At 40.4% G+C, this 14,877-nt stretch overlaps 1 protein-coding gene across 1 annotated transcript in view; it reads left to right on the top strand.

The window, feature by feature from the left end:
* Positions 1–14,877, top strand: part of CHN1 (chimerin 1) — an 85,608-nt gene that overhangs the window by 39,379 nt on the left and 31,352 nt on the right. Inside the window, exon 6 of the mRNA XM_026052095.1 lies at positions 1,146–1,434. Within this exon, the coding sequence (XP_025907880.1) occupies positions 1,146–1,434 (289 nt within the window). The remainder of the gene's footprint in view (positions 1–1,145; positions 1,435–14,877) is intronic.

The following is a 14,877-nucleotide window of genomic DNA, read 5'->3' on the forward strand; positions in this document are numbered from 1 at the left end:
TCAGTAAAGCCCTACTGAAATGGAACCATGTCAGTAAAGCTTCCATTTATTTGTAAAAAAATCTCATCTGAAGCTTTTGTTTAGGAAATAAAAGCCATCAGTCCTTTCAGCTTTATTTTGTAATATTTATTTGGTACATCTGACTGCATGAAAGGGCCTGTACCCTGAGCAGCATTGCTTGCTGCTACTTGACCAAGGGATAAGACTGGAGTGAGCTGTGAAAGCAGCTTTTTGCTTCCATCTTCTCTGCAGGAAATGTGTCGTTTGCTGCCAAATGCACACACTGATGTGTTCTCACGTGTTTAGATCACTTCCAGGCGGAAAATTGTTCTGGAATCAAGTAGAATTTTAGCAAATGGTGCTAATATTCAGGTAAAACCAACATTCTTATTTATGGGTGTTAAAAGGCTGTGTCAAAATCCTCCTCCAGCCAGACTACAGAATTGCCAGTCCCGGGTAACTCATGGGTAATGTATCCTGTATGTTGCAAAGATTTGCTTGAAGCTCAGGACTTAACAAGCGTAACACAGAGGCACTTTTGTACAAAGCTCCAAGAGTTGGTGCTTGGCCGGGGGCCAGCAATAAAGGAGCCTGCCCTTGTGCCACTTTGTCCCGCACCGCTCCGCTGCTGGCAGCCGCTCTGCTGCGTCGGAATTATTGGCACTGGAGCTGAGCTGAGCCCTGGACAGCCCCCTCCTGCAAAAAACTGGGGATCGGAGGTCTAGGACTGCATCAAAACTCCGTATTGATCAGCTGAAATAGAAGGCTCTATAATGAGAACTCTTCATGTCGGAGCCAAGCAAATTGAGTACAACGATGCAGTGCTGAAGTGCTAGAAAAAGCCATGTAGAGTGTGAAGTAATTTTCAGTTTTTCCGCAGGATAATGGCAGGTCTAAAAGGACAAGAGAACAAACAGCTCCTTCTGGGCAGTCCCTGGTCTGGCTGTATAGCTGCAGTTGTTGTTAATCTCTCCTTCCTATCTGTGTTTAGCAGTTGAATTTTGCAGTTCTCGTCTGGACCAGACGCAGAGCCTAGTTGCAGCTTTAACTGATAAAATATTTTTATTGTTTGCAAAGGCTTGCTTACTCTTCTTTACTTTTGCTTACTGTTCTTTAAAAAATACTTTCCCGTTTCGTTGAGGCAGATTTGGAAGTCAAACCAGAAACTTCAGACTCTACTACGATGGAAAGCACTTTGTTGGGGAGAAACGTTTTGAGTCCATCCATGACCTGGTGACAGATGGATTGATTACTCTTTATATTGAAACCAAGGCAGCAGAATACATTGCCAAGATGACAATAAATCCAATTTATGAACACATAGGATATACAACTTTAAACAGAGAGCCAGCACACAAAAAACATATGCCAGCCCTGAGAGATGCACATGATGGCAAAGAGTCTACAGGAGAGGATGAGGTAGCAGAAAAGAGGGTAAGCAATTGTTAACCCACACTTTTTTCTCCCCTGTTAGGCTTTTTGTTTATATTTTTCACCCCCTTCTCTCTCTACTATAAAATACTTAAGGTCTCTGTAGATATTTAGTATACCTAATTATGCAAAGTATTGTATTAATAGTAATATTTAAATTGTTATAGGTTATTTTCATGGTAATTTTTGCATATTGCAAATTTCTGTGATTCAGAGATTTGTTACTTATAATTGTCAGATCCCTTTTTTCAATTATGTTCACAGTTAAGAAATGTTACCATTATGTCACTCCTTTATAGGCTAAGGATGTTTCATCTTAAAATTGTTTACAGAGTCTAAGACAATTGCCCTTTGATCCAAAAATATATTCTTTAATCTATTCAGCATTCTTCAAAGAAAATGTATTCCATAATCTGCGCAGCCATCTCCATACAATGACAGTAAAGTTGTCCACGTTATAAATAAGCTGGTTCATTAAGATGAGAAAATGTTAAAACATTTCACTTGACTAAGTTCAGCCTGTCAGAAACTGATGGAGCTATTTTTGGCCTCAGCCAGACTTGGGAAGGATTGTGCTCTTCAGAGAGCTGCACGGACACCTGCATCCTGGATTAAAAATGAATAAATAAAAAATATATTAAAAAAAAAAAAAATCTTAGAACCAGTGAAAAACAGAAACGTTAAAGGAAGCCTGTGACCATGTCAGGCGGACAAAGCAACGTTTATGTGACAAACTAAACTTCAACAATATAAATTCCGTCAATTTAAACTAAATACTTTCTGCTTACTGAAAATCCTGCATTTGAAAGTTCTTTAAAAATGTACTTTAATATTTTTTGCTAAATGTCTATGTCTTAATGCATGTATAACACCTCCCCACTTTGTGCTCCCCTCTTTCACTCACTCTATAGTGAAGCTAGGAGTATTCAGTAGTGTACAGAGAAATACTAACCTGAGTTTGCCTCGTTGGTTTGACCTGCCAATCGGGGACATAAGTCCTCGATCTCAGCTTGTCCTGACCCCCTCAAGGGGGGAGATGAAAGGTCACCCCGAGCGCCTCCAACGCAGACAACTGAACTGTGATCCTAAGCTCCTTAGGGTGTCTGCAGGGAGAGGAAGCTCATGTCCTGAGTCTTCCTCTAGCAGAATCTGCCATCCTGCACTGACTTTACTGAGATGAAGTACCCACTTTAAGTCTGCATCATTACTGTTTCTCTGTTGTGATCAGATGGTTTTGACACAAGAAATGTTGGTGGGCTTATTGATGCTAGCTGGCCAAGTATCTGCTTTATTGTCTTTAATTACTAAGGGGAGAGGAATCATTTACCAGTTAGAGCTCCTGATAGCGCTGACTTGCAGTGTGCTTTTTCAAAGGGGTTTTTGCATGTTATCAGAGGGTTGGGTCATTGTAATGCAAAGGCTGGCTAAAAATCTCCTGTAAGTCTCAAATGGGTCTGAAAGTCACTTTTTGTCACCAAGGTTTCTGTGGTGAAATTAACTCTTACAGCATTTGGCAACTTGCAGGTGACAACAGAGCTTTCTTCTATCGCAGAGTTTCTTAGACTGGTGAAAAGGCTTTGATAGTAAAGGGATTTCAGTGGTTATTATTGAAAGATACCGTTTTTAATAGAGAGTGCCTGGTGTTATGTCAAACTCATCAACAAAACATAAATGTTCTTATGAAACGTTTTTCATGAAATAGCTCAAGAATTCCTAAGTAGTTCTCTCAGATTTAAATTTTAGATGATAAACCTTTAGAGAGATTAGTCATGTAATTGTAGCATCCCACACAATTTGTTCGCAAGTTACAAGCAACTAAACCTGCTTCTTGTGCACAGTAATCCAATTGCAATGGTCTGGAGGGGCCTGAAGCCCACGTTTGGAGTCTTTTCACTTTGTCCTGGAAACACTGATGCTGACACCTGCATGGAAACAAGTCACCACGATCAGTTTTTAAATCAGTTTTCTCCCTAATGCTTCACCGTATGCTTCCTCCTTGGTAAGCAGAGAGAAAAATCTGGGTCTTGGACAGAGAGCTCCCTGAGCAAAAATGCATTTCCCAGATTTACGGATTCTGAGGGAGTTCAGATCTGAATGTGCAGCTGTTGCCCAAACCTGTGTTGCGTAAGTGGAGTGGGAAAGATAAATTCTCCAGCAAAAGGCATGGAGAGACACGGGGGCTCTGCCTGTGGAACAGCTGGTGGGAATGTGATTTCACAGTCTGTCATAAAATCAAGTAGATGAAATTGGGAAGCCAGAGAACACACCTCAAACTTGAAAATGAAATATTAAAGAGCCCTTTGCCTAGCAGTGAATCTGGCACGAGTCAGTGGCTGGGAAGGCCACAAAAAGGTATGTTGGATGTCTCCTAGTATGCATTAATACTTCTTTATTTGTTCTCCGTGCTTCTCAGCAATGAATTTATAGTAGAAAAATTCACTGGACATTGGATGAATTTGCAATTCTTTTAAAGTGAGACTTAGAAAAGGGGAAGGATTTAAAGATGGTAAAAGATGAAAAGACAAAAATTATGTAATCATTAAATGAGGGTCATGGGACACAAATTGCAGTATTCATAAGTACCAAGTCTTGCAAGGGACTATATTGTGGTATGATTTAAGTTACAGTTTTAATGGGAAAAGCATGAGAATTTAATCCACCACCCAGCATGTGCTTCACTGATTATGAGAAGGATTTTGATTGCTTGCCATGCGCACATGTATATTAAAATAATGCTTGATAAGTGATTTATGACTTTCATGTCCTATGAAAGAATTAATAGCTAAGTGGAGGAGTAGAGACTGAGAACAGGAGAGGTCTTGTCACGTGTGAACACCCCAAATAGGTGCTGTAGCTACTTGCTGAAAAGGTGAAGCCGGTTGCCAAAACAGTCTGCAGATTATTCAGAGCTCAAAATTATGCAGCCGTCGTAGCCTGCGTGTTAAGGACGAGGTCCGAGATCCTCTTGAAAGAGGGGTTGCCATTCCCATTCAGTCTGTAGGGCCTAACGAGGAATCCTACATTTCCTGCTCTTCCCATGTCCTTGAATACTGGTGGATCTCTGCAAATTCTTCACCCTTAACGGTAATTATAGTCTTGGAGCAGATTATTTAATTCAGTTAATATAATATAATTAATATATAATAATATAATACCTTATAAAGATGGTAGCTGTCTGAAACTAATAAATAACTACAAGCGTATGTCAGTCTTCCTTGAAAGCTCTGCACAATATGAAATTAAAACTTTTCTTTATTATTATTTTGACATTCATCTAAGCTACTGGTGGAAGGAATTGAGTGAATATTTCATGCAAGATTTAATGTTAGTTATGAAAAAATGAGAAGTGCACTAAGGAGTTATTCTTTCAGAAGATTGCTGACAATGTTAGGATAGCAACTGAATAGCATTTATTCTTGTTTACATTAATTATTAGTAGTATTTCTTTGAGAAACTTTACAGTAGCTGCAAATCAGTTAATAAAACCTTCCAGAGTCTGCTCTGCCCAATTATATTCCTAAAGATGGAAGGAGTTGAGAGAAGGTTTGTCATAGCAGCAGTCATCCAACAAGAATATTTTTGTCATATTTTTAATGATTATAGTTGTAAAGCCATTTTCTTGCCTCCATAATGTTGAACCCTCTGATTGTCTTCAGTTTTGGCCATTTTGGAAATGGAAGATTTGGAAGACATAGGAAATTTATAAGCAGAAATCTGCGTGCTTATAGTAGGAAACAGGCTTTTAAGCTTCCCTCCAAAGATAATCCAGAGCACAAAGTTAATTATAGTTTCTGCTTGTGTTTCTAATGGATTCCTAGCAGGCTCTGCCTACAAAACCTAGGTTCACAGTTATGCGTGGTGCACAGAGGGACCAGTCTCACTTTCCGACCTGGAACTGCTAGGTATATTTTCATTAATGACACTACTGCTTTTGTTTCTTGCATCTGCTGGTCAGGAAGATCTGCTTAAAAAGCTTCGTTCACCAGGGCTCATTTTTTCTGTGATGAAAGGGTGTCCACAAAGCTAGAAGAGAAGGTTCCCATAGTCTGTCCTACCCCTGTTAGCAAGGTCCATGATGGAAGACAGTGGCTTTGGGCGACCTTATTTGATGCCCAGTAATACCCATACTAGGACCCATAGTGAGTGAAAAGAAGACATTCATCAGGAAAAGATTGGCATGCAATATGTAAAACTCTAGACCAGCTGTATCTAGAACAAGGCTAGCAACAAAGCAATTATCCTGTTAAAAATACGATTAATAAATGTTTACCCTTAAGTTCGTTTAAAGATGCTGAACACTGAAGCACCCTGTGGGTTAACTTGAGGAGATTGTCAGCTCTTCCTGCACAAATGTTGCTTTCCAGTCCCTGCGCGGGTGTCCATGACAATCACTCTGTAAGTTTAATGTAATGTATAAATAAAACATAACTCTGTGGAAGGCAAAAACTTCTATTTATTTCTTCTGGGTTTAGCCCATCTTTCAGCAGAGACTTCATAGCAGAGACAACTTTGTCAATCCCAGAAAGTTCCTAGCGGAAGGAAAGACAAGGCTTTTTAAGTAGCTGCTGCAGTTTATCGGCAGCTTCGCACTCAGGATAGGTTGCCCCACTCTCAGTCTTCCTCCTCTTCTCTTTCTGTGGTGGTAGGGAGGGATTTATTAACATATATGCCATTGTATATATGCCACAGCTTGCTGAGGTCATTTGTCTTGTACTTTATAGTGTAGGTGTGGCTTTTTCATGACCTGACATATGAGACTTGTACAGGAAGGTACCTTAGTCTAGTGTCTAAGTATGCTGAGACAACTGCGAGCCATGAGAGATTCGGGGTCCAGTCCTGGTGGGAGAGTCTTTTTCCTGAGTGTCCCCCAAGTCACCCCTGGGTGCTGCTGGCCTCAGCGTTCCCTGTGCCAGCTCAAGCCTTTGCTCAGCCAAGGCCGCGCTTAACCGTCAGAGAGGCTGTGAAGCAGCAGCTTCAGCCTGTAGGACACCAGGTGTGTTGCTACTGGTACAAATAAGCCATTAGTGATGAGTAAGTTATTCTTCCCTGTGTTTCTCTGAGTGCTGTGAGGGGTAAGTCAGTGCAAGGCTCTGGCTCGTAAAAGGCAGTTCTTCCCAATACCCGTCAAGAAGTACCGTATACCCTCAGCTTCTCTTATTCTGTGGCAGAATTGTCCCTCCTCTGTAATTGTCAAAGCCCTGTGCAGGAAGGATCACAGGGGAGGGAAATGCCCCTTAGCTTCTGAAGAGGAGGATGCTCTCTAAAGCTCAGGTGCCCTCTCGATGGAGGGATTTGTCCAGGCAGACCTTAGTGGAGAAGGACCGAGGTCCTTGTGAGCGAACGAGGGCCCTCATGGCTTCAGTCTTCATGTTCTGTGGGAGTCTGCAGCTTTCCTTTCCCTGTGGGCCTTATACCCATGGGGGGAGGCCTCCCATCCACGTGCAAGGAAATGAAGGCTGCTTTTGTTTTTAACTGTTGTTTTAACTGGTTTTGGGGCAAGGAGCTTGGCATCTGCGAGGCCTGCGGCGGCCGCGAGCCGGCAGCTCTGCCTTTTGTCGCTCTGCCTCCCTCGCGCGCCGAGTTCGGAGCCTTTTATTGTTTTTAAAAACTCCTCCTCCCATCTGGCATCTCCTAATTATTTTCTATTACTAATCACTTCTACAGGAAACAGACTGGACTGTTGAATTAAGAGACCTATAAAGGGATAATTTTGTTATTTACAAGTTTCTTACCTTGCTTAGATTTTATAATGTGACGCTGTATAGCTGGTGATAATCACCTTGGGCTATGATTGTGTCTAATCTCATAAAATCACCTTGGGCTACGATTGTGTCTAATCTCATAAAGCGAGCAGGGTCAGATCTGGCCACTAGTTGAATATGAGCCTTGCAAGGAAAAGCCAGGGGCTGCAGGAAGTGCTGCTAGTGGCGCCTTTTGCCGTGAGCTAATATCCAAGATGTCTTGTGCTTTATACCCTCTGCAACTCTACACCCTGCCTAGCTCTGCATGAAGAGAGTCTGCATACCATACATTTTCTCCTTTTGCTTCTAGTCCTATTCATATGAACTCTCTTTTCTCCCTTCTGTTTGCCATGTGGTATAGTTTCTCATTTGGGTGGAAAGGGGGAAACAGGTTTATGTTGGTGCCTGTTTACATGCTCACACACACAAATCCTTATCATTTGGCTCCTATACAAAGATCAAAAGGCCATAGAGCAGTGGAGGTCTGGTGCGTCATCCCCTTTTCAGCTGAATAATCCCGTGATAGGCAGGCACATCTGCTCCACTAATAATTGCCCATTCTTATAAGTGGTTACCAAACCATGAGGCCCCTGAAGAAATGCTTATTTTACAACAGGGAGCAGAAAGAGAAGTAGTTAGAGGTGACTAAATGAAATATTTGGGTCTGTTAGTCGATGAAAGGAAAAAGAAAGAAACCCTGTGGTTTACGCAGCAAGAGTTGAGCTGTTCTAACCCTCGTTTCTTTTCTTTCTGCTTTTTTTTTTCCCAAGAAGGTACTTTCAGATAAAATTTCTCACACTTAGCTTTCATCTCTAGCTGGATATTTTTTCTTCTGCATATGAGCAAAGTAAGGAGAGCAGTTTTATTGCTAAGCTCAATAAACTGCTTGTTCTTATTACTTTAAACCTGTCATGCCAGTTGTCAGCAAAGACAGTAACCCTGACAGTTTTCCAAAGCCTTAGCTAGAACATTAACTTTTAGAACATAGAATTTTTCTGTATTTAACCTTTTTTCCTGCATGGCATCAACAATAAGGAACTGTGCCATTTCTGGCATTTGCTGTTATTACAGTCCTAATGTTTAAGCAGCATTAGGGCTGTTCAATTGAAATATCTAACTCTCTGAAAACCATTTTTGCTCTAACATTGGTCTATTAGGAGTGATACTGACTTTGACTCAACTTGAAAAATAACTGCAGGATCATGTTTTTCTAATAGTAAAAATCATATTATAAATGTACTTAGACAATGTAATTTTTGTAGGAATTATTATTGTATTTGATTAGTATTAAAGCAGTTGAAATAGGTTGCCTAAGGAACATAGAGGCCAGAAACACAAAGGATCACCTTGCTTGTATGTGTGTGTGCGAATTAATACATTTTTTATGGTTTCCAATTTCTGGATTATATGAGTAGCACTTGAAGGCAAGCACCTTTTCCCTTTCCTAAATGAGAGCAGAGTCAATGAATGCTCTGAAAATAGGAAAGGTTATATTCCCTGTTTCCATTTCACATGTAACTGTGAAATGTTTTAAAAACTTCATGCCTTATGTTTCAGGTAGAACATTGGCTGAAGAAGCTTTCTGGTGATTTTATATTACCAGAAAATTTTGAAGTATTTACCCAAACCAGTATGATAGTGAATTACGCTTACATTCCAGCATTTTTAAGACATGGCTGAAGATTAGAGCAAGAATTGTGTTTAATTGAAATAGTTAAAAATTCCGAGAGTAAAAATTCCAAGTGTAGGTTTGTGTCATTCACAGAATTGGAAGCGTTCGGTGTGTAAGTGACAGCTTTGCATTCACTGCAGACTCCAAATCCCCGTCAGTGTTTGTCACCACGTCACTGGCAGGGGCTCTTAGAGCAGACTCCTTGCTCAGTAAATCGATATGCCAGGAGATTATGAGATAATTTGTCGTGGGGTTTACGGATTAATCCTCTTTGGGGTATTACTCCTGTTGAAAATGCAAACAATAGCAATGTTAGAAGTCATCTGAGCAGTATCACTTGGAGTGCTGGTTGGTGCTAGCAATGCCAATTAAAAATATTCCTGATAAGATGAGATTAAAAAATCACTAAATAAGAAGAAATCCTTGGGCAGATATTTTGATCATCTTCAGTAACTGAATTTAGGAAATGAAACTGTACCCCAAGCTTTTTTTTTTTTTTTTTTTTTCCTTATCTTTGATGTGCCGTATACTTAGAATAAATCTTTCTGTCTGAAGCTGAAATTTCAAATGGTAGGTCTTTAACTTAGTCATTGGGACCTAGGACTAGTAGATTCTAACTAAAACTTGATGTAACTGCAAGTTAAATTACTGGAGTCACAGACTTGCTGGAAAAAAAAAAAAAAAAAAAAAACACCCAAGGCCCCTCCACTGTGAGGGTTTGTACAAACCGGCCACCCGCCAATTCCTGCTTCTCCTCCTAAGGCAAATAATTTGTTTAGTCCAATTTTATGTTAGGGAACTGGGTTGCCAGCCTATCTTGAAAATGATCCATTTTTCAAATAAAGACATTATTTAAATTTGTTTCAAAGATGCTCAGTTTGGCCTTTGGAGACAATCCTTTCTAGAATACCTGTCTTGATTCAGAAATTATACCAGCTGTAGCTTGCTTTAGGGAAATGGAATGCTTTATGCCCTTACACAAAGGTTTTCACATGACAGAGACATTTATAAGTACTAATTAGGAAACTAAGAGCTAATAGGTGAGAAGAGCCATATGTGGAAAAGGAGATTTGAGGAAATGGTGGTGTTGGTGCAAGGAGACAGAACGGTGGTTTGCAGCTCCCAGCAGGAGCCGATGTGCTGGAGCAGGAGCTGCTGCCAAGGCAAGCACTGCCCGGCCCCCTGCTTCCCAGGGCTGCAGCTTCTTCCATCGAGGTGGTCAGTGTAAGGAAACAAAGGCCAGAGGACTCCCGCTGAATCATTTAAGAAAATCCATTGTCTGATAAATGCTGTGCACCACAATGGTCTTCAAATTTCCCTTGCTTGGAAATTTAAAGGCATTTGACTAGGCTATTCACAGGAGTGCTCTGGAGGCATTTCTGCAGGTTAATTCTAGTCCTCTCTCAATGTTTTGGTCAATTTGTGGGTTGTGCTGCTGCAAAAGCATGTGTTCGGCATGTGTTACATCATCCTAATCAGGGACTAGGAGATTTTTAGGTGGCAATAACCTGATACATTGACTTTGGGACCTTGTCAGAGTATAATTCCACTGACAAAAGTGTGGAACCAGACTCTGGTTTCATTCATTGCAAGTTTAAATCATTTCTCATTTAAATAGAGATTTATGCAAGGATACTAAGCCTACGTGGGAGACTGATTTGAAGGATGAGCAGCCTGCTTCAGTTTCTGAGGCTGCCTAATGATGTTGCATAAAATGAATGTAGACCTTGACCTACAGCACTGGCACAGCTATGGACACAGATACACATAGAAAATTGGTATCAGGCCTACAAGGAGTGCTAATAGACACTCAGGATTACCATATTTCGTAGTTTTTTTCCACGGTGAGGTGGGCCTTGAGTATGATTTCACCATTAGAGATGTTGCTGGAGTGTTTCACGTCAAGGTCACAAGTGCGGGTCCTATTAGAGTCAAACGTATTTTCTCTTTGATTCACGGGGTTGAATCAAGTGTTAATTAAAGAGGATTAGGAGACTTTGCACTCTCAGTCTTATTTATGCTAAGTAAGTGTGACTATGTACTGGAAGTGTATGGAAGAAAGAAACTGCGACAGCAAATGTATCATAGCAACATGGCTTATTCAGGAAGAAGTGTGCAGATTCAAAATAGAATATGTGCCAAAGGAACAGGTGTAGTCTAAAATGTGAAGAATATTTAGAAATTAATGAGCTGCAGTTTTCAGTTAGACCATGTATAGAATCATTCTAAGTTGAATTATTGTATAGAACAAAAAAGGCTAATAATAGAGATGTTACACTGACAGAGAAGAATAATGTGAAATGAATATTATACATCAGGTAAGAAAATACTAATGAGACCTAAAAAGAAATTTCCACAGTGCTTGCCTGTGTTATACCAATATTCAAGTCTCCTATTTGATGAGTAAAAACCCCTTGTAAATACAATAATAGAAAGCCCCTGTGGATTGCCTGGCTGTTGTTATACCTAAGTGTATGCGCTTTGGGTTATGAAAAGGTTTATTTTTAAAATTGCTTTTAACCATATGACTCTGGATATGATGAAGCGTTGTAAATTATTTATATTTCATAAAGTTTGGCCCCATCAACATTCCATGGCCAGGAGGCAGAAGAGTTTCCTCACCAAAGGATCTGATTAAGTTTTTTGATGTGCTTTGCGCCCCATAAATAAAGCTGTACCTATTGCTTTTTAAAAGGCAGTGGAGTAGCATTATTTGTTGCAACACCCCTATTTGTGTGTATTCTTACATACCCATAGACATATTCTCACATACCCACATGCAGAAGAGAGGGATGTTTATATTAAACATGACATAATGTTTTGGGGATGTTTATATCTGTAGAATATTAAGGAAATCTGTCAAATTCCCCTTGTGCATCAGTGGTTTAACTGAGCCACTTGCTGACCTCGCCGAATGTGAAGTCATTGGATGTTAAGAGAGTCATCCAGAACCAGAACAAAAGCTCAGCTTGTCACTGGAGATATTTTGAGTTTTTCATTTTATTTTTACCATCGCTAGATCCAGGGGTATACATCGAAACAGCCTCCCTCTCTAAGAAAAGAAATGTGCCTTTTTGCTTGCCACTGCAAAGTACCTTGCTTTTGTATCACTACAGAAAAGCAAATGTTAATTGCTTTTGGCTTGGAATCTGTAACTGAAAAAGATAAACGGTCAGAGTGGGCGCTTCTTGCCAGCGTGCACTTTCCACTTGTCATTTGCAGAAGGCCCCTCTTGCTTTCTGCGTGCAGTAAATCCCTACCCCGTCACGTCAGCAGCAGCGATGTAAGGCAGTGTCCTAGATCTGAATCAGCCGCAGGGACTGGAGCCTTTCAGGAAAAGCAAAGCAGGGCTAGCTCGCCATCCTCAGAGGTCCCTGTTTCTAAGTCCATGCTCGCCTGTCATGAAAACCAGGCACCATCGGGCTGTTTCTGGAAAGCACATCACTATGAACCTCGAATGCTCACGAACAGTGTTAATGCACGTAATTGTAATGCACAGTACGGTATCTAACTCACTTTTTGTGCATTAATTTCTAGCAGCTTATCCCTGGGCAACATTTTTTCAGGAATTCAGACTTCTTTTTAGATGCTCCTTCTTGATAGTATACCCTTTAATCAAAAAAAATCCGAAAATATAAACAGCCCTTTCCTAGTTTTTGCAATAAGTGTCTTACCGGGGGGAAAAAAAAAAAAAAAAGGACTGATTTAATTATGAAAAAAAAGGATAAAAGGAGATTTTTTTAAATAAAAATTAGCTCCAATATTTTTCTCTTTTTTTTTTTCCAGAGTTTTGTTCAGCAGTGAGTTTACATCATTCACAGATCTAAACTCAACTCTGGGTAACTCTGCTGACTTCAGTTGGGGTTGTGTTGACTGAGCATCTCGGTATACGTTGAGCTTTGTGCCATGTGCATGTGAGCATGTTGTACTGGCGGCAGCAGCACGAGTATTACCCTGCTAGTAAGGGGTTCGTGGTGGTCCCGTTCATCAAGTTTCTGGACTGTTAACTTTCAGGTTTACGGGTTTTTTTGTACTATTCCCATCCTCCACTCACAAAATTTATTTGTGGATAGAGGTTGTGCCTGAAAATCATTGGCATGGAGTAGACTTTCACCAAGAAGTGCGTTGAAGGAAATTGGACTTAGTTTCCCTCTCTGATTGATTAGCTTTTGGAAATTGTGTACTGAGCCCATAAAATGTGCTCATAAAGCGTTCAGGCCAGGCAGGGTTTTCTGAGCACACGCATTCAGCTGAGGTAACTATGCAGTGAAACAGAACACTGCAAAAAATACAGTGGCTAACGCATAGCAATCCAAGTTTGTTGGTCAAATATCTCAGTCTTTGACATATTTACAATAGGGCATCATCTTGGATTTAAAAAAAAATGCGTGCAATATAACTGCTGGTTTATATTATTATTGCAGCGCATTCCTTAGAGGGGAGAGATTGCATTATACATAAAGTCTGAATCAATAAAGGCATATTTAGTCATTACAACATGTAAATACCATATGAGAATGAAAACACTGCATGTGTGCTTCCAAGATTGGAGAGAATATGATACTGTGTTTGAGAGAGGAGGCAGGTGGCCATGGAACTAAAAACTGTTTTTTACTGGAAATGCACATGGAGCTCAGGATATCAGAGCAAACCTGACCAGGGCGTTTAAGACCTGTGAGCTAACGTGACTCTTAAATGTTCTGGTTTTGGGGTTTGTTTTTTTTTTCCTGAAGTAATTTTAGTTTATTACTCAACAAATGGGAAATGCATTGATTTGCTTTTTGGGAGAGAAAATTTGTCTGATGCTGACTGAATTGTGTGACTGGATTAAACTTACGTGATGTGACTACTTCAAAGAACCCAGGGAATGACCAATTGGCATTTACAGCGAGACTTGACAAACATTTCAGTAAAGGCTTCATAATAAGACTTACTGATGTGAGGTTAGTACCATTAGTACCAGAAAATAGGCACATAGTATCCAAGTAACATTTATATAACAAACAGTGCTCAAAAAACCACCTGTTTCTACTATACTCTACAGGACTTTTCTCATGGGGGAAGTAAAGAAAGTGGTGTCACTGTAGGACATGACTGGATCACTCTTATGGTTGAAGTTTTATCACAAATGAGAACATGTGAAATAGCAAGTAATAGAGATTTTAGATTTTTTTTTTACTTTTTTATTCTTAAGTCCACATGTACAACTTCTAGACATCTGGCTTGGTTTAAAGGTTGTTGTATTGCTGATTTTAGAGGTTTTTTTAGTGTTCATTTAAGTCACTAAAATGTATGGGACTAGAAAGCTGCTCACATTATTTGCTCTTCTGAATATTTGCTTCTCTATTACTTCCAGTTGTTCCTTTTTCAGTTCACCTTAATCTCATGAAATCACGTCCTTAATTTAATGGAAACAGATACAGTCCTCCAGTTTCCTTTCTCCTGGAGTCTGCACTGCATTTGCTCCCTATATATGCAAATGATTGCAAATGCTTGTCACTAGAAAGTAATAAAGAAATCAAAACTTCAAGAAGTGGAGGGGAAAATATCTCCCTCCTCCTATTTCTCCCTCCTTTGTATCCAGTATCTAGTAATTGTCCCCATTAAAGAAGCCTCCGGGCAGAGCAAGTTCTGAAGGGAGCTGCTGGAAATCAGGAGCTGCCGAGACAGGGCTGGAATGGAGGTGGGAGTCAGGGAGCTGATGCAGAACCACAGATCAGTCTAGGGTACAAGAAGAAAAGCAGGACCCCAAAGTTTGCTGGGAACAATGACAGGATTCCTGGGCATGAGAGGGCACCAGGGAGAGCCACTTCACCCGGAATTTGTTGGATCAAGTCCCTGATCTCATTTGTTTGTTCTTGGCAGCTCTTGGCTGCCTCTCTGTACTGGTGGGGCGTCTTGAAGGACAGAGTTTGCTCCCTGTTACTGCACAGGTCCCGTTAATGTAAAGATCTGCACCCAAACTCCAGTCAGCAAGGTGTGCGCAACACAAATATTGTGCTTGAGTTCTTCTGTCGAGCTAGAGGTGACGGC

Source organism: Nothoprocta perdicaria, unplaced genomic scaffold (genome assembly GCF_003342845.1).
Source record: "Nothoprocta perdicaria isolate Ctin4 unplaced genomic scaffold, notPer1 scaffold_83, whole genome shotgun sequence".
Classification (NCBI taxonomy): domain Eukaryota; kingdom Metazoa; phylum Chordata; class Aves; order Tinamiformes; family Tinamidae; genus Nothoprocta; species Nothoprocta perdicaria.